Source organism: Aquarana catesbeiana, linkage group LG05, assembly GCF_042186555.1.
Source record: "Aquarana catesbeiana isolate 2022-GZ linkage group LG05, ASM4218655v1, whole genome shotgun sequence".
Classification (NCBI taxonomy): domain Eukaryota; kingdom Metazoa; phylum Chordata; class Amphibia; order Anura; family Ranidae; genus Aquarana; species Aquarana catesbeiana.
This window is the reverse complement of record NC_133328.1, coordinates 6,203,717-6,216,695: the sequence shown is the minus strand read 5'-3', so window position 1 is coordinate 6,216,695 and position 12,979 is coordinate 6,203,717. Positions and strand designations below refer to the sequence as shown.

Below are 12,979 nucleotides of genomic sequence, written 5' to 3'. Positions count from 1 at the left end.
CATTCGACCGTAAATGTTCGATTGCGACATTGTACAGTTTAGCTGCTCCGTCAAATCTTCTTAGAATATTCGACAGACACCATAAGCCTTCAATGACAGACTCGACCTTAATTATTTTGGATTTTCGGATGGATGCATTTTTTTAACGAAACAAAATAAATAAAAATGAATTTCGGGAGTAACTAAATAAATGTATTTTTCGGACGAAAACGAAATTCCGAAACTAAATATTTCAGTGTGCACATGTCTATTATAGAGTAGGGTAGGGGTAGGATCAGCGGGGGGATAAACTGCTCACTAACAGGCCCAATCGACAAATAGCAGGGTTTCTCGGTGCCCTGAAGTTGCACAGGAGAGACTTTGCCACCTAAGTGGGAGTGGTTGATAATGTAGGTGGTGAGGTGCACAATAAGGGTTGCAGATATAACATATGGGCATCCGCTGGAGATAACTATTAACCATCAAGTAAAATAACATATACAGTGGGGACGGAAAGTATTCAGACCTCCTTAAATTTTTCACTCTTTGTTATATTGCAGCCATTTGCTAAAATCATTTAAGTTAATTTTTTTCCTCATTAATGTACACACAGCACCCCATATTGACAGAAAAACACAGAATTGTTGACATTTTTGCAGATTTATTAAAAAAGAAAAACTGAAATATCACATGGTCCTAAGTATTCAGACCCTTTGCTGTGACACTCATACATTTAACTCAGGTGCTGTCCATTTCTTCTGATCATCCTTGAGATGGTTCTACACCTTCATTTGAGTCCAGCTGTGTTTGATTATACTGATTGGATTCGATTAGGAAAGCCACACACCTGTCTATATAAGACCTTCCAGCTTACAGTGCATGTCAGAGCAAATGAGAATCATGAGGTCAAAGGAACTGCCTGAAGAGCTCAGAGAGAGAATTGTGGCAAGGAACAGATCTGGCCAAGGTTACAAAAAGATTTCTGCTGCACTTTAGGTTCCTAACAGCATAGCGGCCTCCATAATCCTTAAATGGAAGACATTTGGGACGACCAAAACCCTTCCTAGAGCTGGCCATCCGGCCAAACTGAGCTATCGGGGGAGAAGAGCCTTGGTGAGAGAGGTAAAGAAGAACACAGATCACTGTGGCTGATCTCCAGAGATGCAGTCAGGAGATGGGAGAAAGTTGTAGAAAGTCAACCATCTCTGCAGCCCTCCACCAGTCCGGGCTTTGTGGCAGAGTGGCCCAATGGAAGCCTCACCTCAGTGCAAGACACATGAAAGCCTGCATGGAGTTTGCTAAAAAACACCTGAAGGACTCGAAGATGGTGATAAATAAGATTCTCTGATCTGATGAGACCAAGATAGAACTTTTTGGCCATAATTCTAAGCGGTATGTGTGGAGAAAACCAGGCACTGCTCATCACCTGTCCAATACAGTCCCAACAGTGAAGCATGGTGGTGGCAGCCTTATGCTGTGGGGGTGTTTTTCAGCTGCAGGGACAGGACGACTGGTTGCAATTGAGGGAAAGATGAATGCGGCTAAGTACATGGATATCCTGGACGAAAACCTTCTGGGCTGATGGTTTACCTTTCAACAAGACAATGACCCTAAGAACACAGCTAAAATAACGAAGGAGTGGCTTCACAACAACTCCGTGACTGTTCTTGAATGGCCCATCCAGAGCCCTGACTTAAACCCAATTGAGCATCTCTAGAGAGACCTAAAAATGGCCGTCCACCAACGTTTACCATCCAACCTGACAGAACTGGAGAGGATCTGCAAGGAGGAATGGCAGAGGATCCCCAAATCCAGGTGTGAAAAACTTGTTGCATCTTTCCCAAAAAGACTCATGGCTGTATTAGATCAAAAGGGTGCTTCTACTAAATATTGAGCAAAGGGTCTGAATACTTAGGACCATGTGATATTTCAGTTTTTCTTTTTTAATAAATCTGCAAAAATGTCAACAATTCTGTGTTTTTCTGTCAATATCGGGTGCTGTGTGTACATTAATGAGGAAAAAATGAACTTAAATGATTTTAGCAAATGGCTGCAATATAACAAAGAGTGAAAAATTTTAGGGGGTCTGTTGCACTGCGTAAATTCTCAATCAGTAAATGCAAAACCAAGACTAAATAAATCAGCAATCACCTCTAATGACAAAGTGAATCAATAAAATGTCCATAAATATTCCAAATGTTATAATGTCCATCATTTTCCATAATGGGATACAATGAAGTGTCACCAATGAGCCTCTTCACTTTACTGTCTGACAAGCAGGGCCGATCCCAGACGGGGTGCACGGGGTGCAGTGCACCCCAGCGCCAGAGAGGTGGGGGCGCTGAAGCGCCAGAGTGCTCCCTTCCCTCCTCCTCCTCCTCTTGTTTGTGTCCTGCGGCGCCTCTCCGCTGGTGTTCTAAGAAGAAAGGCGTCGCTGTATTTACTGCTTAAGCCCCTCCCTCCTTCTGTCAGAGAAGGAGAACAGCCAGGCCAGCCGAAGATGAGAAGGGAGGCAGAGCGGCTGGTCTCTGTGTGGAGAGAGACCAGCCGTGCAATGAGTAATGTCTCGCGCGCGCGGGGGGAGCGGTCCATGCTGTGCTGACAGTCTCCTCCTCTCTGTGTCTCTCACTCCTGCTGTGTACTCTTCTGTTCTCCACCCGGGCGGCACGGCTGCACACTCTCCTCTCCAGCTGCCACCCGGGTGTTTTTATCATGTGTACTGTACCCTAATGGAGGGGGGGTCTGTACTAATGGAGGAGGGGGGTCTGCCCTGGGGGGTCATTACTAATAGAGGGGGGCTCTGTCCTGGGGGGTCTGTAGTAATGGAGGGGGGCTCTGTCTTGGGGGGTCTGTAGTAAGGGAGGGGGGTCTGTCCTCGGGGGTCTGTACTAATGGAGGGGGCTCTGTCTTGGGGGGTCTGTAGTAATGGAGGGGGGGTCTGTCCTGGGGGGGGTCTGTACTATTGGAGAGGGGTCTGTCCTGGGGGGGTCTGTAGTAATGGAGGGGGGGCTCTGTCCTGGGGGGTCTGTACTAATGGAGGGGGGTCTGTCCTGGGGGGTCTGTACTAATGGAGTGGGCTCTGCCCTGGGGGGTCTGTAGTAATGGAGGGGGCTCTGTCCTGGGGGGGTCTGTACTAATGGAGGGGGTCTGTCCTGGGGGGTCTGTACTAATGGAGGGGGCTCTGTCCTGGGGGGTCTATAGTAATGGAGGGGGGTCTGTCCTGGGGGGTCTGTACTAATGGAGGGGGGTCTGTCCTGGGGGTCTGTAGTAATGGAGGGGGGCTCTGTCCTGGGGGTCTGTAGTAATGGAGGGGGCTCTGTCCTGGGGAGTCTGTACTAATAGAGGGGGGTCTGTCCTGGGGGGTCATTACTAATAGAGGGGGGTCTGTCCTGGGGGGTCTGTAGTAATGGAGGGGTGGCTCTGTCCTGGGGGGGTCTGTACTAATGGAGGGGGGTCTGTCCTGGGGGGTCTGTACTAATGGAGGGGGGTCTGTCCTGGGGGGTCTGTACTAATTGAGGGGGTCTGTCCTGGGGGTCTGTACTAACAGAGGGGGGTCTTTCCTGGGGGGGTCTGTACTAATGAAGGAGGGGTCTGTCCTGAGCGGTCTGTACTAATGGAGGGGGGTCTGTCCTGGGGGTCGTTACTAATGGGGGGGGTCTGTCCCCGGGGGGTCTGTACTAATGGAGGGGGGGTCTGTCCTGGGGGGGTCTGTACTAATGGAGGGGGGTCTGTACTGAGTAAGTTCTGTAGTGAGGGAGGGGTTTATACTTAGTGCGGGTTCTGCACTGATGGAGGGGGTCTATACTTAGTGGAGGGGGTTCTGTACTGAGGGGAGACTATAGTTGGTGGAAAGGGGGGTGACCCCAACCCTAGTGATGCCAATGCAGCTGCGGGCTCTTCTTTCCCCCCTCCCTCTCCCTCTTGCGCACGCTGCTGTACTAGTGAGCAGCGCTTGCCAGCACAACTGCCCACTATGTATCTTCCCCTGCTTTCATATACCCAGGGAAGAAACAGAATAGAAAAAGGAGCAGAGAAGAGGATTGTGGGACATGTAGTCCCGAGGACTGGCAGCCCCACTGTAACACGGAAACTGCAGCTCACACAGCATGCTCAGCTGAATGGGAGAGAGAGAGAGAGAGAGAGAGACAGGAGCCTGGGAAAGATTTCAGGGAAGTGCACCCAGGACTCCAGAGGGAGAGGACAGTGCTGAGGGAACACCATCAGAGAGAGAACCCTGCTGACCTGCGCCACCAGAGGGAAAGCCACACAGCCTAGCGCCATCCCTGGCAGAGAAAGGAATGGAGTCATTGCAGGAATACAGATCTGGGTGCTACCCAGCAGAGTCGCCACGGGCAATTCAGAGTGAGCTGACTCCTGATCAGAGGAACCGTTGTTGCTGTATCGCTGGGTCAGGTGAGAGGGCTGATCGGCCATTATTTACTAACGTTCATAGGAAATGCAGTCTCTGATCATCTCTTGTACTATGTCTGCAGTCTCTGATTATCTCCTGTACTATGTCTGCAGTCTCTGACCATCTCCTGTACTATGTCTGCAGTCTCTGACCATCTCCTGTACTATGTCTGCAGTCTCTGATCATCTCTTATATCCTGTCTGCAGTCTCTGATCATCTCCTGTACTATGTCTGCAGTCTTTGATCATCTCTTATATCCTGTCTGCAGTCTCTGATCATCTCCTGTAGTATGTCTGCAGTCTCTGATCATCTCCTGTATTATGTCTGCAGTCTCTGACCATCTCCTGTACTATGTCTGCAGTCTCTGATCATCTCCTGTATTATGTCTGCAGTCTCTGACCATCTCCTGTACTATGTCTGCAGTCTCTGACCATCTCCTGTACTATGTCTGCAGTCTCTGATCATCTCCTGTAGTATGTCTGCAGTCTCTGATCATCTCCTGTATTATGTCTGCAGTCTCTGACCATCTCCTGTACTATGTCTGCAGTCTTTGATCATCTCTTATATCCTGTCTGCAGTCTCTGATCATCTCCTGTAGTATGTCTGCAGTCTCTGATCATCTCCTGTAGTATGTCTGCAGTCTCTGATCATCTCTTGTACTATGTCTGCAGTCTCTGATCATCTCCTGTATTATGTCTGCAGTCTTTGATCATCTCCTGTATTATGTCTGCAGTCTCTGACCATCTTCTGTAATATGTCTGGGGGCTCTTTCTAACAGACTCTCTAACAGAAGCCCTCTCTGTGTGCATCAGAGAGACTCCCCTCCAGGTCTCATTAGAGTACTCTCTTCCTGTATTTTCTTTATTAAAAGATCACAGGAGGATCCCAGGGTAACAAAGACTTCTTAGGGGAGCATCTCTGTGTTTGAGTCGTTGCCATAGAAACATTTGTAAAGGGGAGGAGTTGGTAAGATGACCACTCCCATGTGGGGGCGCCAGAAATATTTCTGCACCCAGGCACCCTAGGATCGGCCCTGCTGACAAGTCACAGCTCTCTGATGTCATCCAAAACAACATTCCAGAGCGTCAGGCAGCAGAGAGTGCTAGATCGCTTGGGGGGGTGGGGGCAAGGAAAAAGGTATGACTTTATTCCTTATCTTGTAGGCAAAAGGAGCAGTTAGCCCTTGCAAATGGAATAATGTTTTTTCTTCCACTGAATTCAGTTTTAAATCAACTTTTTAAGTCTTGGACTCCAGCAGGGCCCCTGATAGAAATCATGGGACCCGTACAGCCTAATTGACGGGGCCCCCCCTTCAGCCCAACCCCTGGCCCCGCCCCTGGTCCCTCCCTCAGCTCCACCCCTGGCCCCTCCCCAGACACCGCCTTTTTACTTTTTGCACTATAACCAAAAAAATTAAAACAATTTATATATATATATAGCAGGAAGTAAAAAAAAAAAAAAAAATATATATATATATATATATATAAATATATTATAAATATATATATATATATTTTTTTTAATTTCCTGTTATAAAACATTTCCAATAAAAAAATTTAAAAAATCTAATATCTAATTTCTTCAATAGTTTAGGCCAATATGTATTCTGCGACATATTTTTGGTAAAAAAAAAATCCAAAAAGCGTATATTGATTGGTTTGCACAAAAGTTCTAGTGTCTACAAACTATGGGGTGCATTTTTTATATATTTTTAAATGTATTTTTACTAGTAATGGTGGCGCTCAGCGACTTGACAGCGAGACTTGCCAGTGCCATAATGTACTGCAGACAGTGCCACCCATGCTGCTAATGCCATAATGTGCTGCAGACAGTGCCACCCATGCCGCCAATGCTATAATGCCATTGGCAGCGTGGGTTGCACTGTCTGCTGGCAGCACATGTGTTATGGCATTGACAGCATGGGTGGCACTGTCTGCAGCACATTATGGCATTGGCGGCATGGGTGGCACTGTCTGCAGCACATTATGGCATTGGCGGCATGGGTGGCACTGTCTAGAATGTATAGATGCTGCTGCAGACAGATACAGTGATATGGTAGATCTTGAATCACCCCCCCCCCAGGAAGCACACACCTGTGTAGGCTGGGCCCCACGAGCCACTTCCTCTCTCCTGCTGCTGCCTAGAGTGTTTCAGTCACATCCATTTTCAGATGTCAGCTAAGCTGCTTCCTCCTTCTGCCACCATTAGCCTCACTGCTTCTTTTTCTCCAGTCTCACGTCTCTGTCTCATGCCGAGTGGAGAACGGAGCAGAGCGCCATAAGCAGAGGGAGAGGAATCACTCTGCCAGGAAAGGCCATATGCCGGGACTTGAGCCAGCATGCGGAGCGGGCACGGAGGAGACATGCCCCCAAAACAGAAGAAGTTGTCCCTCCCTCCCGAGTCCCACACACACGAGCATCAAGAAAAAGGAGCAAAAAATAGAAAAAAACCTGAAAAGTCGGGGGGATACGGTTGTTTCAGTTGGTGATGTTGTGCTGGCTGGAGGAATATTTTTAATTTTTTATTCTGCATCAATTCTGACTCTGTTCAGATTGGCTGGGCCCCCCTGCTGGCCGGGCCCGGTACAACAGGGCAGTTTAACTGGCCTATCAGCGGCCCTGAACTCCAGTACCGGGGAGCTCATGCCACAGTTCCAAGTTATGCACACTTGCTGTTACCATTACTAGTAGGTTCTGCTTCCCCCTTTAGGGTTCTAAATGTAGTTATATCCTAGGAAAAAAACACCAGTAGTGATAACATCCAGTATGCAGGAACACACAAAACTTCAAAGTGGGCAGGAACACATTCAGGAGTTCTCAATAGGAGAATGCTGCTAAAGATCCAAGAAATACAAGAAACGATTTGTATGGCTGAAATTACATCGCACAGAGATCACATGTGATTTGCATTGCAGTGCGGTGCGAACTACATCCGAACTCTGACATCGCAGCAGTGTGAACCAGTCCTAAAGGGTAATAACACTGTAATATGAAATTAAAAAAAGTCAACAAAAATGAAATATACAGTGCCTTGAAAAAGTATTCATACCCCTTGAAATGTTCCACATTTTGTCATGTTACAACCAAAAACATAAATGTATTTTATTAGGATTTTTTGTGATAGACCAACACAAAGTGGCACATAATTGTGAAGTGGAAGGAAAATGATAAATGGTTTTCAACATTTTTTTTTACAAATAAATATGTGAAAAGTGTGGGGGGTCATTTGTATTCAGCCCCCTTTACTCTGATACCCCTAAATAAAATCTAGTGGAACCAATTGCCTTCAGAAGTCACCTAATTAGTAAATAGAGTCCACCTGTGTGTAATTTAATCCCAGTATAAATACAGCTGTTCTCATTCTTCTCTTCTTCTACAGTTTGAATGATAATAACCTGACAGACAGTTCCTGCACCGACCTAGCATCAGGAATAAGAAATAACCAGACCCTGAGGAGACTGGACTTGTCTGGGAACAATCTGGAGGGTCCTCATTTCAGGGATCTGATGACAGCTCTGACCACAAGCCGGATAGAGGAATTACTGTGAGTAGAACAGGACTAAACTTTTCAGAACCCTTTTACATCCAAAACATAAATAAAATATCTGTGGGGTGTTTTCATAAAGGGTTAACTCTCACAATCACACTAAAGCCAAAATAAAGGGAACAATCACACAATATGTACTGTAACGAACATCGTGATTCACAGAGGTGATTCCCACATTCTAGGAACATTCCCCAGCATCTGGCTCTACATCCATCCCAGTCTGCTCCATCCCAGTCCTGTCAGGCATGCCTCCCAGTCCTCACTGTTATGAAGTCCCAAACTGCTCATACTCATTCTCTGTATATGTGATGGAAATTTACAAAGATTTTCCAGATTCCACAATTTTCCTATGTAGCACTAACCCCTGAAAGAACCACTGTGTTTTCGCACACTGATACAATAGCAGCTAGGCACATTGCAACAGTCACTCTTCTGGCACAAGGTGTGTGGAATCCAGTGTTGATTGCTGAAGAGTCCGAAAAAGGCTGCAGCATTTAAAAAGGAGAGAAAGAAGGAAGCACGGGGCTCTGGAAAAGTAAGCACACAACCTTTACTTTTGAAGGGAACTGTTCTGCCCAAATTATAGGGTGGGTGACTGACAACAGAGTTTCTAAAAGCCAGGATGGCAAATCCCATATTTCAACCCCAACAGGCTACCTTTAAAGATGTCCTAATAGCTATTCTCCACAGATTATGTCTCTCAGATTCCTATCACCCCGCCCCCTGTCATCTTCATCTCCGTCATCTTCATCCCCCTGTCATCTTCATCCCCCTGTCATCTTCACCCCCTGTCAGCTTCCTGCCAGCCCGCCCCTGTCATCTTTATCCCTCCTGTCAGCTTCCTGCCACCCCGCCCCTGTCAGCCTTATCCCCCTGTCAGCTTCATCCCCCTGTCAGCTTCCTACCACCCCGCCCCCTGTCATCTTCATCCCCATCATCTTCATCCCCCTGTCATCTTCATCCCCCCGTCAGCTTCCTGCCACCCCATCCCCTGTCATCTTCACCCCCTGTCATCTTCATCCCCCTTTCAGCTTTCTGCCAGCCCACCCCCTGTCATCTTCATCCCCCTGCCAACTTCCTACCACCCCACCTCCTTAAATTTACTGGTACACGTCACATATGATGGATGCAGGGACAATTTTTTTTCTTCCAGTGACAACATGGACAGAAGTACATTTGTCCTTCCAGTGAAACCACCGTTGCAGGGACTTTTTTCTTTCAGTGACACCACAGATACTCCCCATAGTGCAGCGACCTGTGTTTTTTTTACTTACAGTGGAATGTTTTTACTTATGTTTTTTTTTTGCACAATTGCGTATAGTTTATATACTGTTTTTGTGCGTGTTTGCAAAATTAAAGTGGGCGGTCTGGATGAAGTCCAGGGCCAAATTTGTGTCCCAGTCCAGCCCTGGTGGGGGGGCGCAGGGCCCCCCTGCCCCAAAACACCCACACCCCTATGTTGAGGACATGCAGCCTGATACGATTCAGGAGGGGGGGCGCTCGCTCATCCCCACCCCCTTTCCTGACCTGCTGGGCTGTGTGCACGGATAAGGATCTGGTATGGATCTTTGGGGCACCCCAACACAGTTTTCTTTTACGTGGAGTTTCCCCTATAGATTCATACCAGACACAGTGCCGGGGATCAAAGTAGGATCCCTGTTCATTGAAGTCGGATTTCAAGTCACAGGGCAAAGTCAGATTCAAAGTGGTACAACTGTCGAGTCGTACCAGTGAGAACCCAGCCTTAGCCAGGAAAAAAAACATGAAAAGAACCATGCCCATATAACAACAGGGGTATAATAACTAAGTTAAACAAATTTAAAACAAAAAAGTTATATATAGCAACTCCTGGATTTAATGAGCATACTGTATATTATACCTTAAAGAGTGCTTATACATAGACAATTTAAAACCTTATTTTTAGGGGTACCAATAATATAAAGTGCATTTATATGTGGAAGGAAGATATATATGTGTAATAACAAACACCAAAATGCAATATATATATATATATATATATATATATATATATATATATATATATATATATAAATAAATACGAACATGAAAAAATAAGTATGTATAAAAGCATACATTTCAAAACTGAAATGTGTATAAAAACATGCACAAAAACTGTGTGTACCAATGCCCATTCATTGGTCGCCAAAAAGTTTTGGGCAAAGGAAAAACAGAAATACCACAAAACAAGAAAGGGCCCTGTAGGATATGTATACATAAAAAACTGATGAAATGATGATTTATACATATACCATATATACTCGAGTATAAGTCGTTCCGAGTATAAGTCGAGGCCCTAATTTACCACAAAAATGGGAAAAACTTATTGACCCGAGTATAAGACGAGGGTGAGAAATGCACAGCTACTGTAAGTGGAAAAGAGGGTCAACAATGCCCATTTGCAGCCTCACTGTGCCCATTTGCATGCCTCACTGTGCCCATTTGCAGCCATAGGTCCCCTGAACTTCAAACTCCGTAGTTAAGGGTTCCTAGATGCCCCCTAGCTGCAGCCAAAATTTGGGGTCTCTGAACCCAACGGGTCCCAAAAGGACATTGCTGCAGATGGACACAGTTGACCGAATTTGGGGCCCCGTATCTTGGGGCCACTTAGTGCTAAGAACCCCAAATTTGTGTGCAAACCCAGTGGAACTAGCACCATAAAATATCCAAAGCTGGGGTTTCTAGCACCAAGTGTCCCCGAGATACAGGGCCCCAAAAATCGGTTCAGAAAATGTCAAGCACTTTTCTATAGCAGAGAATGACATTTTCCGAACCGATTTTGGAGCTCCATATCTCGGGGCCACTTAGTGCTAGGAACTCCATCTTTGGATATGTTGTGGTACCAGTTCCACTGGGTTTGCACACCAAATTTGGGGTTCCTAGCACAAAGTGGCCCTGAGATATAGGGCCCTAAATTCGGTTCGGAAAATGAAATTTTTTGCTGCAGAAAAGTGCTTGACTCGAGTATAAGTCGAGGGGGGCACTTTCAGCACAAAAAAATGTGCTGAAAAATTCGACTTATACTCGAGTATATACGGTACATGTATTGATAATACATAAACATAAAATAAATGGGATTGTCAATGGGAGAAAACAAAAAGAATAACCATCAGAATATCATAATAATTTTCATAGATTCAATATTTTCAACCATTATCACAATAACCACGAGAAATTCATAATGACTGTCGCAATGGCCCAAGTCTTAATCAAGAGAAAAAGGAAATCGGTAAGAAAAAAGAAGAAGAAGATGGGTAAAGAAGGTCGGATAAGAAAAAATCAAATGAAGAAAAAATAGGTAAAAGCAAATCGCATGGTGTACGACGGACACAAATCAGAAGAGCTAAGAAAAAAGAAGAAGAAGATGGGTAAAGAAGGTCGGATAAGAAAAAATCAAATGAAGTAAAAATAGGTAAAAGCAAATCGCATGGTGTAGGATGGACACAAACCAGAAGAGCTATTCAGTTCATGTGAGTTAATGCCTGATCAATGTTATATTGGTATATATACCAAATTCAATCAGCTGAATTAGCCGATTGATTAATAAATGTATATGGGTGTACTCATCCCTAAATCGGTCATTCACAATCTGCTTGCATCGACAACAACCTAGAGGTCAGAAGTAGAAGGTGCATATGCATACCTAGACTATAAAACCAACAAACCATGGATAAATAACTGAATGAATGAAAAATTCACTCAACAATAAATTCATAAAGTATGTACCATCCATTAGAATAGGTATTTCAAATCGGTAGTGGCCTCTATAGTCATCATATCATAAAGATATTATCCACTCATTGAGTTTCTTGATGTACAGTTGTCAGGTAGGAATGGTGCCATAGTTACTGGACTATACAGGAAACCCACAGTCAGTAACGCACTACTAAAAGCTGAGTTTAGCCATCCGGGACACACTATCAGAAGTGTCCTGGTTGTCCAGTTTTTGAGGCTTAAACGTCTGTGTAGCGATGATGTGGATTTTACAAAGGAAGCAAAGCACATGTCTCACAGATTTAGAGACAGGGGCTATCCTGAAACAGTTCTCAATAGAGCCTTTCGTGTTGCCATTTAAGTTCCCAGAAACGTATTGCAATTAAACAAGAGCCCAAGGTATGGTGTTGATAGGAGATTTTCTCCCTCTGTGGCAGACAATCCTGTCTTCTCCACACCATACAGCACTGAATTTAATAAGATTAAAAATACAGTCACTAAGTACTTACCTATTCTATTTAATGATCACCTATACAGTAAGATCTTGTCCAAGAGCATCAATACAGTATATCGTAGGGCCCCAACTCTGGGTGGATCTTTATTGCCCAGTTTATTCACCAGTGAGAAATCCAGCTCCAATTGGCTACATTTCAAGGGTAACTTTAGATGTGGTATGAGGTGATGCGACTATTGTCGTCATATCAAAAGAGGTCACTCCGTTTGTTCAAGTGTCACTGGCAGAGCCTTTGAGACCTCATCATTCATCAATTGTAACAGTAAGTTCTTGATTTATGTCATTACATGCGAGCTATGCCACATCCAATATGTAGTTCGCACAACATATAGGTTAAAAGATCATCTTGATAATCACCTGCGCGATATTGATAAAAACAAGTCCACCAATGTGGCTAAACAATGGAATTTGGTTCACAACAAGGGCATAGCTAGTCTGTACATACAGGGTATTGAGAGGATAGTGACACCAATAAAAAGCGGTGATAGTTTCAGGACACTCTGTAAACGCAAAGTGTTCTGGATCTTCACCCTGAATACCAGAATCCCGGCTAGATTAAATTTTGAGTGGGATGTCTCCTACTATTATGATTAGGTATGCCTGCCATTAGAACTCCTAGGGTTGTGACCTAGATGCCATGACCAGTCTACATGCTTACTTCCATTTAGTCTATACTTTTGGATCGTTTTTCATGGGTACAAATTCTATGGCACTATTTAATTTGATCTATTTTGATTCAGTTTATATTTTGATGTTCTGATGTTTGACCTATGTAATACAGTCTTAATGGATGACAT

At 44.9% G+C, this 12,979-nt stretch overlaps 1 protein-coding gene across 5 annotated transcripts in view; it reads left to right on the top strand.

Moving 5' to 3' along the window:
- Positions 1–12,979, top strand: part of LOC141144048 (NACHT, LRR and PYD domains-containing protein 3-like) — a 213,343-nt gene that overhangs the window by 33,863 nt on the left and 166,501 nt on the right. For all 5 annotated transcript variants that reach the window (XM_073629398.1, XM_073629394.1, XM_073629395.1 and 2 more), the window contains one exon: positions 7,769–7,933. In XM_073629398.1, the coding sequence (XP_073485499.1) occupies positions 7,769–7,933 (165 nt within the window). The remainder of the gene's footprint in view (positions 1–7,768; positions 7,934–12,979) is intronic.